Source organism: Pterocles gutturalis, unplaced genomic scaffold, assembly GCF_000699245.1.
Source record: "Pterocles gutturalis isolate BGI_N339 unplaced genomic scaffold, ASM69924v1 scaffold6205, whole genome shotgun sequence".
Classification (NCBI taxonomy): domain Eukaryota; kingdom Metazoa; phylum Chordata; class Aves; order Pterocliformes; family Pteroclidae; genus Pterocles; species Pterocles gutturalis.
This window is the reverse complement of record NW_010145953.1, coordinates 102531-114669: the sequence shown is the minus strand read 5'-3', so window position 1 is coordinate 114669 and position 12139 is coordinate 102531. Positions and strand designations below refer to the sequence as shown.

The 12139-nt window shown below is 43.1% G+C and overlaps 1 protein-coding gene across 1 annotated transcript in view; it reads left to right on the top strand.

Moving 5' to 3' along the window:
- Positions 1-257: 257 nt before the first annotated feature.
- PKHD1 (polycystic kidney and hepatic disease 1 (autosomal recessive)) overlaps positions 258-12139 on the top strand; it is a gene marked incomplete at its 3' end in the record, with an annotated part of 111663 nt that continues 99781 nt past the window's right edge. The window contains exons 1-9 of the mRNA XM_010085546.1: positions 258-309; positions 1110-1187; positions 2489-2633; positions 3504-3603; positions 5883-5940; positions 7345-7423; positions 9778-9852; positions 10988-11052; positions 12079-12118. Coding sequence (XP_010083848.1) covers positions 258-309; positions 1110-1187; positions 2489-2633; positions 3504-3603; positions 5883-5940; positions 7345-7423; positions 9778-9852; positions 10988-11052; positions 12079-12118 — 692 coding nt within the window. The remainder of the gene's footprint in view (positions 310-1109; positions 1188-2488; positions 2634-3503; positions 3604-5882; positions 5941-7344; positions 7424-9777; positions 9853-10987; positions 11053-12078; positions 12119-12139) is intronic.

Below are 12139 nucleotides of genomic sequence, written 5' to 3'. Positions count from 1 at the left end.
GGTCTGCTGGATGGGGGAAGAAGAGTATGGTTTGCAATATATTGATCCTTTACACTGTGCAAGAGGTGAATCAGTGTTTTCTATGTGATTCCACATTGCAGTCCACCTTGTCTGCCATAACACTGAGCATTGCTCCCACAGGTTTGCAGTGTGAAGGAAGAATACAAATGGGGTTTGTTTTAATGTTACAAGGAAGGTCCTGAGGCCCTGAAGATCCTGCAGCCAGTCTTCTGTGAAATCCCCATCCAAAGCTCAAGATGAACTCTTTGAGACCATCCTTTCTGAGTGCTGAGCTGATATTCTTTGCAGGTGGGTGATAGATGTTGTCTCCAATCACACTGGTCATACAACCAGCAAAAATCCAGGGCCACTGGGTTAGACACAGACCAAGTGAGACATGCAGAAGCATCTCCAAAAGGTGTTGAATGTTATGGGATATTGACTGCACCATACTGGACATTGTCCACCCTTATCAGTCGATCTTCATGGCTCTTTTCCACACCCAGTGGAGATTTCTGGGTGGATGTCTGGATTTGTTAATTGTCCCTGTTCTACCTGGGCTCCTCTCATGCCCAGTTGGTTTTTCATTCACTTGATGATAGCCAAAAGACTGCATGTTGATGTTAAGGGTTCGTGATGCGAGTATGTCCAATATTTGGCTTCAGTGGTCAATCCTGGTGTTAGATGAGATTGTATTCACACACAGGTAGGTTGGAAATCTGGAATGCTAAACAGGAAACTGGATATCACTGTAAAAGGACAAGGTACAGAAGTGAGCTAAGACATTTCTTTGAGAGCTGGAGGAATAAAAGTGATGTTTATTGTGTTTATTTTGATTCTGGTGAGGACGGGAGGCTCAGGCTCTAGCTTGGTTCACCAAGTCCTGAAGACACCGAAACCTCCCTGAAGGGAAGCAGGACTATTACATACGAGAGACAGTTGGGGAAAAAGAATGAGCAGTATGGCTAATTTAGATGCCTGGGAAGGAGAAATCAGGTGAAGGGTGGAATCACAGGAGGACAGCTGTCAGATCACTATGTCTCTTCCCAAACACAATCTTTGAGATGTTTGCATTACTTCATCCTGAAGTAGCTGGGTTGTTTTTGCAGTGACGGCCACGGGATCGCTCATTAAGCCCCCAGAGGGCAGTGTCGCTGGAGGAACGTGGATTACTGTTACCCTGGATGGTGAGTTTTAAACTCTTACGAAGCACGTGTTGAAGTAACAGAGAATGAGCTCTGTTCTGAGATTTGCGGTTGGAAATTTCTTCCCTGCCACACCTTTTTTGAAGAAAAGCTGAAAGTCTCCTCTGTTCACAGGTCCTGTGATGCTGGAGCTTTAAAAAACACTAATGATAAATGTGGAATCTGAGTAAAAACCACAGAAATCGAAATGTCATGCTCATCTGGGCCCAAAAACAGCTGTACAAAGCTAGGCTTGATTTTCTGCAGTGCTGAATATTGGTTCATTGGGAAGGGAATTGGTTTCTGACCCAGATGTACATTTGGTTTAGCTGCTCAAGAAGTTCTGACCGTTGGCCACTTATAACTATAATGAATGGTATTTGTCTCATTTGTCTGAGTATTGTGCATTCCTATAGATGAAATGGAGGGAAGAAAGGCAGCTCAGGTCTTCAACTGAGATGTTTTCCCCAACAGCACTGTGTGGCAGGCAGAGATAATCACAGTTGGGAGCTCACTGTTCAAATTGAATGGATTTTTTTTTCTTTTTTTTTTGGGGGGGTGGGGAGGGTGGAAGCAGATAGCACACCTTGGGAGAATGGAAAAAAACACCTTCCTGGGAGCAGGAGTAAATGTGCAGTTTCCTACAAATCAAGAAATTGCTGATGTCATTTAATGTGACTCTGTGGGCTAGGAACCACCTGTGAAGATCGTGAGCAAAGGGAGAGTTGGTTGTAAGCCTTCTTCATTTCTAGTTGTATTTGATTATGCTACAAAAGTTAAGCGTGCTAGTTTATGTTCAGATAAATCTTGACTTTCTGAAGATGAGAAGTCTTTGGACAGCTCACTCTAAAGAAATGGACTAAGCAGATCCACCTTAAACCACAGACCAACTCGAGGTCCTGTCAGCAGAACTATGCAAGACGTCGGCAACTACAAAGACCATGTCAAAGGATACTAATTTTACAGGTGCTTTAAGTATCTATAGGCGTGGTGGTTTTTCCAGTGTAGAAGGCTGAGGAAACTCAAACTCCCAATAACTGTCCATCTCTGCGATGGAATACATGTGGGAAAGACCCAGTATTGTATTAGAGGCAAAAAAAAAAAAACCATGCAGCTGCATGGTTGGATGAACTTGGTCTTAATATGGAATTACACACACTTGGCTTTAAAATGCCTGATTGGGGGCTCTACGCATTGGTCCTAAAGAGAAGCTGGGTTGCACATTCAAAAATGTTTGTCATGTGTGACTGAATGTGAGTGATCCCGTCCTCACCAAGCTCTTCTGGTTGACTTTGATTGCTCAGGCTCAACGTTCCACCAGCTAGAACGTGTCCCTTCAGCCAGTGCGTCCCAGCTGGAGGTGTCCTTGGTGAATCCAGACCTGCCCAGGTTGCCGTGTGATGTCTCTCCTTTGTATTTTGACTTACCCACTATAAGATGCAGAACAAGGTATGATGCATATCTACAGTGTGGGTGAGACCTTGCCATTTGTCTGGTAGGATCCTCATTTTCTTTCAGCATCTGTAGAGGCAGTTTGTGAGTTTAAGAAATTCCCACAGCTGGTACCTGAGAATCAGTGAGGCTTCTTGGAGACTCAGATCCTCCAAGGCTTTTAGGCATCTAATTCTTAGATGCAGAACTCCCAAGAAAATCTCAGGGGGATTTTGCCACCTTCTGGTGTCCTGTCCAAGATCATATTGATTATGAGAAGAGTGGGAAACAAATATGGTTTCAAGCACCAGCTGGGCAACATGAGGTCCCAGTTTTCCATCCTGTCATAACTCTAAAGAAACTTGTTCGACTGGAAGACTAAGGATGTTGCAAGACACTGTAAGAGTGACCCTGATGGGGCTCTTCCATCTCTTGCTGCTATGATTCGGTTGGGAGATAATTCTGCTGGATGTTGAGCTGACAAACTGTGTGCATTAAGGATGGAGCATTAATTTACACACCAGGATCAAGAGGCCCTGTAAATCCAGGCAGCCCTGGGTTATTTTACTGCTAATGAATAATAATTATTCATTAGTATTGCAAAACACAGACATACTCATTAGTGTTCAGTATTAACATACAATTTGGATAGAGTTCTGGTCTAGTCTATTGCCTTCTACACTTAACTGTAATTTCTTGCTGTGTCTCAACATTTCTTTTAAATTGTACTTTTAGAGTTTGGGTTCACAGTGTAAATTTGTTTTTCTCTACCAAAACCTCAGTGGACCTGCTAAGGATGGAGACTCTGTGAAGGACCTAGCATTCTCTAAAAATTAAACCCGATCTGTATAAAAATAATACGATATAACACTCGTTTTTTCCACATAGATCTTCACCCCAGGAGGGTTTGTACTACGTGGAGGTGATCTTTAAAGGACATGTGATCAACAACCTGACTGGAGTGGAGAAAGAAAACTATGCCTTCAAGGTAACCACTAAGCAAGGATAAAAGTGATGATAAAGAATTCAAGATATTGAAGGGAGTCAAACTTCAAACTTAGTATCAAAGGGAGTATGTTGAAATGTTCTCTCATACTGTATATGGGATTGGATGTCAGGACAAGAAGTTAGGATGATCTTTCTGTCTCTTAAAACCGAGTGCATCAAGGTACTCATCATCCTGGCACTGGACAGCCAGGTGACAGAAGAGATTTTTCTGAATCAAAAATCTGGGTCCAAGTTAATCTGTCTCTGCACTTAAGCAATACAATCAGAAGACCCTATTGTATCAGAAGACCCTATTAGGTAGTCTTCTGGTGTTACCCTCCAAGCTGCAGGGTGGCAGCTATCTCCACTGACAGGTAGTCATGGGCAAGAATACTTCCCATGGGCACAGCTGGTTACAGGAGAGGACATATTTTTAGATCTAGGACATCTCTCCACACCTAAGATGAACAAGATTTGAGAAGCTCAGACCTCAGCTGTGATTTCATATCTGTTGCTCAGTTATTTTGAGCCCCCCAGACCAGTATTTTCCCTTTGGCTCTCAATGTCAAAGGACATTGTGCCAGTGGTTGTGGGGTATGGTGGTATTAGACCAATTAATGATGGTGGTGTCAGGACCTCTTGCAGAGCAGAATCCTGACCCATGACTGTGTGCTTTGGGATGTGTTCAGAAGTCACATCCCACTTCTCTGCTAACTTTGAACATCGAGCAAGCAAGCCCAGTGTTTTCAGTAAATTGCACATTAAAGCTGAAGAGGCGTTGGGCGGTTCCGATAGCTTAAAGAGTTGATGAAAAATCACCAGGGGATGCTGTTAATGAGGCGCATTCCAAGCTAAATAAAACACAACGTGTCTCTTTGTTTTGGGACTGGGACCTGGGAGCTCTGCGTATTAAAAATTAATTTTGCCTCCACAGTAGATTGAAAAAGCCTGCTGCAGGCAGCGACAAGTCTGAACAGCTTGGAAGACTTGTGTCAGCTAGTAACCCTCGCTTTCATGTTGTTTTTGACTTCTTTTCCCATATCAGCTCCAGCTCATGGTATGGTGTTGCCCTTGCTGTGGCCATCACTGGAGGAAGGTTGTGGCTACTCATTTATTTTTGACGTGGTCGCAAGGAGGAGGGAAGGCAAAGACTGAGCTTTGAAAGGGAATGAGGTTCATGAAATCTACAACCCCCCCCCCCCCCCCCCCCCCCAACATATGGAACGGTGTCTTAGATTTGAATTGATTCAACAAATAATGTTGTTATTTATTGGGCTGACAACAGCATCAGTGAGCACAGGAGAGGGCTCAGAAAGAAAGCGTGGAGGATGGAGATGTGTGGAGAAGGCTCTGAGAAATGGGTCATTGGGAGAATGGAGACAAGTGGGAAATGTACTTTTTGTGTAAGATTAATAAAATCAAGCAGCTAATGACTTACATGAAAATAGGATTTAGCCACCTAGCAGGACTGCAGGCCAGATTTAATGGGCATATTTGTAGCTCCTAAGAAAGCAGAGGGACAAATGGATTTTACAAAATCTGAACAAGCCAAGTGTTTTTCTATGTCACTTTAAGCCCAAGACCCCTAAATACCTTGATAGATTCACATTATAATTTTCACATTATAATTTTAATGTCTTTAAACTGAAAGAGGGTAGATTTAGGTTGGGTATAAGGAAGAAATTTTTTCCTGTGCGGGTGGTGAGGCAGTGGCCCAGGTTGCCCAGAGAAGCTGTGGATGCCCCATCCCTGGAGGGGTTCAAGGCCAGGCTGGATGAGGCTTTGGGCAACCTGGGCTGGTGGGAGGTGTCCCTGCCCATGGCAGGTGGGTGGCACTCAATGATCTTGAAGGTCCCTTCCAACCCAAACCATTCTACGATTTTCATTTCCAGTGTCAAATGCTGCACTGGGGAAAGATCATGACATTACTTAGGAATAAAAGTGGTGCCATAATGTCAGATAAAATGTAGGTCCCAACTTCAGATAAAGCTTAGAAATTTTATATTGTATTAAAACATATCTTCTGGAGTTGACTCAAGCCAGGGTGGGCAATTTTGGTGCAAAGAGGTGCAAAAATAGCAGTAGGCATACTCTGAATGCAGAGGAGGCAAGAGGGGGACATGCCATTTGCTCCCTTCTCAGAGCACAACTCCAGAGATCAAATCTGAAGTGTGAATCTCTGAGATGCGGTTGCCAGCTGTGTTTTGAGCAATGCCTAATCAGATCTTGTTGGGATGCTGTGAAAATGACTGCCATTTAACTACAAATTTCTCTTTGCAGTTCTCTGCTATGCAGACACCTGTGGTTTACCAAATTAATCCACCATCTGGCATCCCAGGTACGGGACCTCTCTTTAAGCTGGAGCCCACTTTAATTATTATTTGATGTTCCATACTCTCCTTCTCCTTATGAGGGGTCTTTCTTGCTGGGAATGAAAATGGGCACCTCCAGAACTTAATGTCTGAGCTCATGCTGAACAGGAAAATGGATTTGCACGAGGGGAGAGAGTCTTCATCGTAGGGTACAAGAGATAAGGATAATGCACAGTGACCAGATTATTTGGTACTTGGCTTCTGCAGCCCAACTCTGCCTGAGTGGAGAGATGTTGTTCAGCAGATGCATAGGTTTAATGTGTCAACTCTTGAGTCCTCTGACCCTATTTATTTAGTAATAGTTTTTAGAAGAATTAGTTATTAGGTGATGATACTGTAGTGCCATACAGACCTTTTGATTAATGGGGCTTTAGATCAGACTTTAAGGTTACATGGAAAGACAGTGACCAGTTTTGGTCTGAACAGTTAACTGGAGTATGGAAGACTTTTCCCCCCTCTATTTCTTTTCTGTTTATATTTGCGGGCTTCTTTGAGAAGATTGAAATGCTTATTTCCAAAGTCAATATTAATTAAAACATTTTGATCTCTCAAGAGTGCAGAGAGGTACCTGGGTGATTAGATCAGAGATGCTCCTACCTCTAAGTCCATGCCTCATTTCCAATTATTTTTCAGGTGCAGTTCAGCTCCAGATCTTCATGCCTTGCTTTAGGGTGTCTACATGGAGGTTTCCATGTGTTAGCTGGATGTTTGAACTTCCAATGTAGTTGTTGAGGAACATGAGAGCAACACTAAGTGTCTGATGCTCTTTGAGGTGTCCTGGAGCATGAAGAAGGTGCATGGGGCAGGTAGATACGGGACAGGACCAGGAAGACTCCTTCCCTTCTGCAGCCACAGTGGGAGGATGGGGTGCTTCAGATGATTTAAGACACTTGGGTGCAGGCAACTGGACCAAGCTCTCACCCAATAGGGTCAAGGGAGTGTTGGGATTGATTCTGCTGGCCACAGATATGCTGAGGTCCTTCTCTAGACCCTGATCCTCTCTAGTGTACATATGATGTCATCTTGATTGCCTCATGAGGTTCTACAGTGGAATTTGCTAGAAGGTGGGGTTTAGTAACAAAAGAGTTGAGGAAAATGTCTTCTCAGTACAAATACTAGAGATCTGCTCGAAAATCAGGAATGGACTTTGTGGGAAACAAAGATGTGTGTTTTGGGAAAAGTGAATTAAGTGCAAAGTCACCTTGAACTATGGCAGAAGCTGAGAGCAGACACCAATGCAGGTAGTTGGGCACCTCTCTGCAAAATTTACAAAAAGACCAAGAATTTCTTTTGTTCAGCTCGCAAAACCTGCAAATATAAATTCTCTGGTCTTAAAAGACTCTCTTCAATTTCTGTTTCCTTTCAAACAGGAAATTTAATAGAGATCTATGGGAAGACAATTGCTGGAAGATATGAGACCCTAGACTTCGATGTGGATTATATTGATGGGTAATTATATCTAAGCTGCTCTCTGACCCAGCCTCTGTAAATTGGCGTTTCTTCCATCAGCCTCCTTGACAGCAATAAATTGCAACCAGTTGGCCCAGAATTGCCATTTACTTCCTTTGTGGTTTATTGCAGCTCATGAGTTGGGCTCCAGCAAACTTTGTTAATCTAATTGCAACTGGTCCATTAAGCTAGCTGGTTTGTTTACTGGCAGCACAGTCAATCACAGCTCAGTGTGAAATGTACTGTAATTGCGTCTGGTTGCTGTAGATTTTATTTTGGCTAGCAAATTAAAATTTAACTAATTAAAAGAATGTCAAAAGCTAAAAGTTAAATAAATTTTCCCTTCCATTTGCGTTTTTAGAAGAACTATTAGTTTGAAACATGCTCTGGTGAGTCAGAAAACAAAGCAGAAGTATTTTGAGACAAAGGGCTTTGTTGTTCACGGCTTTAAACCCTCTCTGATCACTTCCTTGTGTTTAAGGAAGGTTTGATTTTTTTTTTTCTGTTTCTGTGGTTATATTCATCAGGGCAAAGCAGGTAGATTTTAAAAATTAAGAAAAAAAATGTAGAAGTTAATTAAAAATTTACTTCAGGTCAGCAGCACTTTAAGCACAGTGAATCCAAAATGAGCACAGACGCTGACTTGCTGTCTGTCATATGTATTTCCATATGTATAGAATTGTTCTCAGATACTGTTGAATTATGATTTCCTTGCACTTATGGCAATGACAGTGAAGAACTAAGCCCAGGTGAGTGTTTTAAAGACAAACTCTTAATCTATAGTTACTGTGCTGGCATTTTAAGGATCATTTCAGGAGCCAGGGACGACATCTATTCTCAGTAATTAGGAATCTTAATTGCAGCAGCAGATATTTGACCACTAGATCTTTTTAAACTACTTCTCAGGCTGAATGGAATTGTCCCTTGCTAAGAAACTAAATTCTCTGCTAGTGTGAATGAAAGTCCAGTGCAGATTCCTGTCATGCCAGCTGCACCCATTTATCGCCCCCCCACATTAGCATCCTTTGTTCAATATTAATTATTGCTTTACCTGCCTCTAGTGGAACTGTGAAACCTTTGGTCGGTGGGAAGAAAGGCTGACCTGTCTGACTGCAGGTTGTGGATGTGCCTGCATGCTCCATTGCTGGATTACTCATTTACAGCTTAACCTCCTTATCACCCAAAAGGAAATAGCCTCGAAAATGTTAGCACGCCAGACAGGTTCACATCGTAGCTTCACAGGAATAATTTGCCCAGTTTTGGTGTGTTGGTAAATGCATAGCAGGTGAAGGACTTGGACTGGACTGGAGATGTCTGTCACTCGGTCACATGGATTCAAGATGTGGAGCAAAAAAAGAGATTTTTACTTCCAAGTGTGTTCTGCACCCTTTTCCATGCTTTGTGTGAGATGCAATAATTCAGTGATACTGAGCCAAACATTTTGCAACACTGAATTATTTCTATTCATCCTTAAAAGGGAAAACATCTCGGTGCCAGCAAGCTGTATTAATAAAAGCAAACTCTCAATAACGCCTTAATAAAGGCTTTGAGCCACCTGGTCTGGTGGAAGCTGTCCCTTCCCATAGCAGGGGGGCTGGAACTAGATGATCCCTGAGGTCCTTCCAACTCAAACCACTCTATGACTCTATACAACTATACTCTGAAGCATAGGTTATAGAAAGCAGTTGCACTACAGATTTTAATTGCACATTTTCCTTAATTGTCTGTTAATTCTCAAAGAATGATTGCCAACCTTTGCTTATTGTGCTTATTACTGTGAATTTAGTGCTCCCACCCGAGTCCTCCTCTCCAGCAGAGGCTGACCCTTGCCATATTGGTTCTTTAAGGTGGGCATACTTGAATTTGCTATCAGGAGCTAGGATGATTTCTAGCAGAGGTTTTTGGTTTTGTTTTTCCTCAATTAAATAAAGAAATAACTGAGCTGCATCTTGAAGCAGTACAGCTGCATGAGCATGGTGCTGTACTTGTGCTGCCTGCTGCTTCTGGAAGGTAAGGGTGGATATAATCCTTCCAGGGCTCAGACTATCAACCCTTCCTTACAGGGAAGAGATATCAGGTCATTCAGAGCTAGTATGGGTGTCTTGAAGATAGTCCTGCCACAATTTTTGCAGAGGTGCTGTTCCTACGATATTTGGGAAATATATTTTGCAGGTGAAGAGATAAGAGATTAGGGTTTGTTCCATTTTCTAAAAGGTTAGTTAACAAATTTTTAGGGGAAAATCCTGTCTCATTTGAAAATAGTGGCTGCTGATTTTAGCAGGATCAGGATTTAGTTCTTGAAACTTTGTTGTATCATATTTCATCTTCCCTATTTATTTATTTTTTTTTCCTAGACCAGCTCTCCTTGTGGCAGAAGGAGACGGATGGACCACTCTCTGCTCCTTTGCTGACAGACAAGCTGGAAGCATGTCAGTTCTTGACTTATCATTGGGTTGTGTTGGTGCAAGGGCTCAGCACAGCTTGTGCACAAAAAATTGTCTTGGCTTTTGAAGAAACTTTTCTGCTTTGGGTTAAGATGGAGAGGGGCCATGAGGAGTTGACCATATGGTCTGTGAGGGGGTGGGTGAGGGTTGCTGGTGCTGTGTGGCTGTAGCCATAGCCAGGCAGGGCCAGGGTCTGTTTTCTGGCCCAGAAATGTTATACTGTGCCCTGACCCCATCTCTTGAGCTCTTAAGACTCCAAAACAGGGTAGCTGATTCCAAACTGCCTATTGACCCTGGTCAATGCAGTATCTTCAGTCATATATGGAAGCTGATTTGACAGGTGGATTAGCTGCCCAAATTGGGCAAGGAAAGATCTAAAAATTTCACATGGCAGATAGAGTCCAGGGCTTGGGGTCCCAGCAATGTTCATTTATTGGTGTTAATGTATCTTTTATGAACGATGCACTTCTCCCAGTGGCTGTGAGCCCTGGAAAAGTGAGGATGCTTTTACAGGGAACAAGGGGCAAAACCTGCTCCTACAGAAGTCGGTGCTAAGGCTCCTGGTGTCCTCAGTGAACCTTCTCATTGCAATTTAAAATTCCTCCTGACTCCCAGGAGGGGGCTTCTTTGCAAATGTCCATTGATGATGGTACTTGTATTGTTTTATGGCTCCAGAAGTTTGATGCAATGCCAGCATATCTGGTTTAATTGCTACCTGCTCCTTTGTGTACAGTTTAGGGACTTGCAAAGGACCAAGTAGAGGGGAAACACTTTTGTCACCCTCTTGACCTTCACCATGTGCCCAGACTTGTCTTCTCTCAACTTTTATTTCAAATGGGGAGTTCTGAAGGTCACCAACAGGATCAGCTTCTGGAAACAGGGGTAAAGGGGCCAAGCTGGAGCACTGTGTGTTGCTGGGAGGCATTCTCCTCAGCTGCTGAACTCCGGGTCATCAGTGGGGAGGTGGGTTGCTCCTCTTCCATCTCATCTCTTTCTCTCCCTTGTTTCTAAAAGGAAACAAGTGTGACTAAGATATCTAAGCCCACACATTTTCTTGGTTTCTTCTCACTGTATTTTGCTCTTTTTACAAGGCTGAGCAAAGTCCTTTGTTTCTCCACAGGTACCTTATTCAGACAGAAGATGGACTGGGGAACCTGCAGTGCCGGGTGGAAGGGGACCACATAGGTTGGTGAAAAGGGGGAAAAATTATGGGTTGCTGTTATTCCTGCAACTCCAGAGGGTAGGGGGTATCAGCCATGAGTTCCTGCTCTGTCTCCAAAGTTATGAATCTGGCTCAGGGCTGAGTCCACAAAACCTGCTTCAGATCAAGACTTACCTGTCTTCAGTATAGCCACTGCTGTGATTTGTGTCCTCTGTACAGCCTTGGAGAACATGCAGTGCAGTGCTCAAGTGAAACCATGTCGTGATGTAAACATTGCTGATAGCGACAAGGTGATTTGGGGTCTTTTCTCAGTTTGTTACTTTTATTTTAGTCCTTCTTGTGTGTGATGGACCTTCTCTCTATTGCTTTATTAAATGAATAAATTGGGTGCTTCCTTCTGTTCATGGTCTCTCTGGCAGTGAGTTGGATCCCTTTCATTTTTCCTTGCTTCCAAGCACTTCTGATTTCTTTTAGAGGCTTTGAGCAGCATGTTTCCTGCTTGGGAAGGACAATCTGAGTTAAATATATAAAACAGAAATTGATATTTAGGTCTCGTGTAGACGCTGATGCTGCAATACAGTAGCCTGAGCTTTTGAGATACCTCGGGATATCCAGGAGCTCTCCAGTGGGGTCTCAGAGATAATGGAGGTCTTGAAGGAGGTCTGCACCTTCATAACATGGCAAGTGAGGTCAGATAGGATCCAGAGGGTCTAAGATGACATGAAACACTCATGCTTAGGCAACCAAATCCTGCTCCTGAGATTCAGCTTACAGTTTCAATACATAACTGTATGTGTCTACAGTACAGTGTCTACCTTCAATCTGAGGCTCTAAGATCCCTTCAATCTGAGGCTCTAAGCTCCCTATGCTGATATTTGGTTAATTTTGTGCACACACACTCTGAAATCAACACAGTTATACTGTTATAAGGAAAGTGTAAGGAATAAGAGAGTCAGGCCCAGGGCATCTGGACAAGGTTTGGTAGGATGTACTCTTCATGGAGCCCTCCGTGCTTCTGCCATAAAGCATATTGCTTTTCTCTCCTCCAGGGTCCCACAATGTTAGCTTCTCGGTGTTTAACAAAGGAAGGTGAGTAAAGGAATCTTTTTC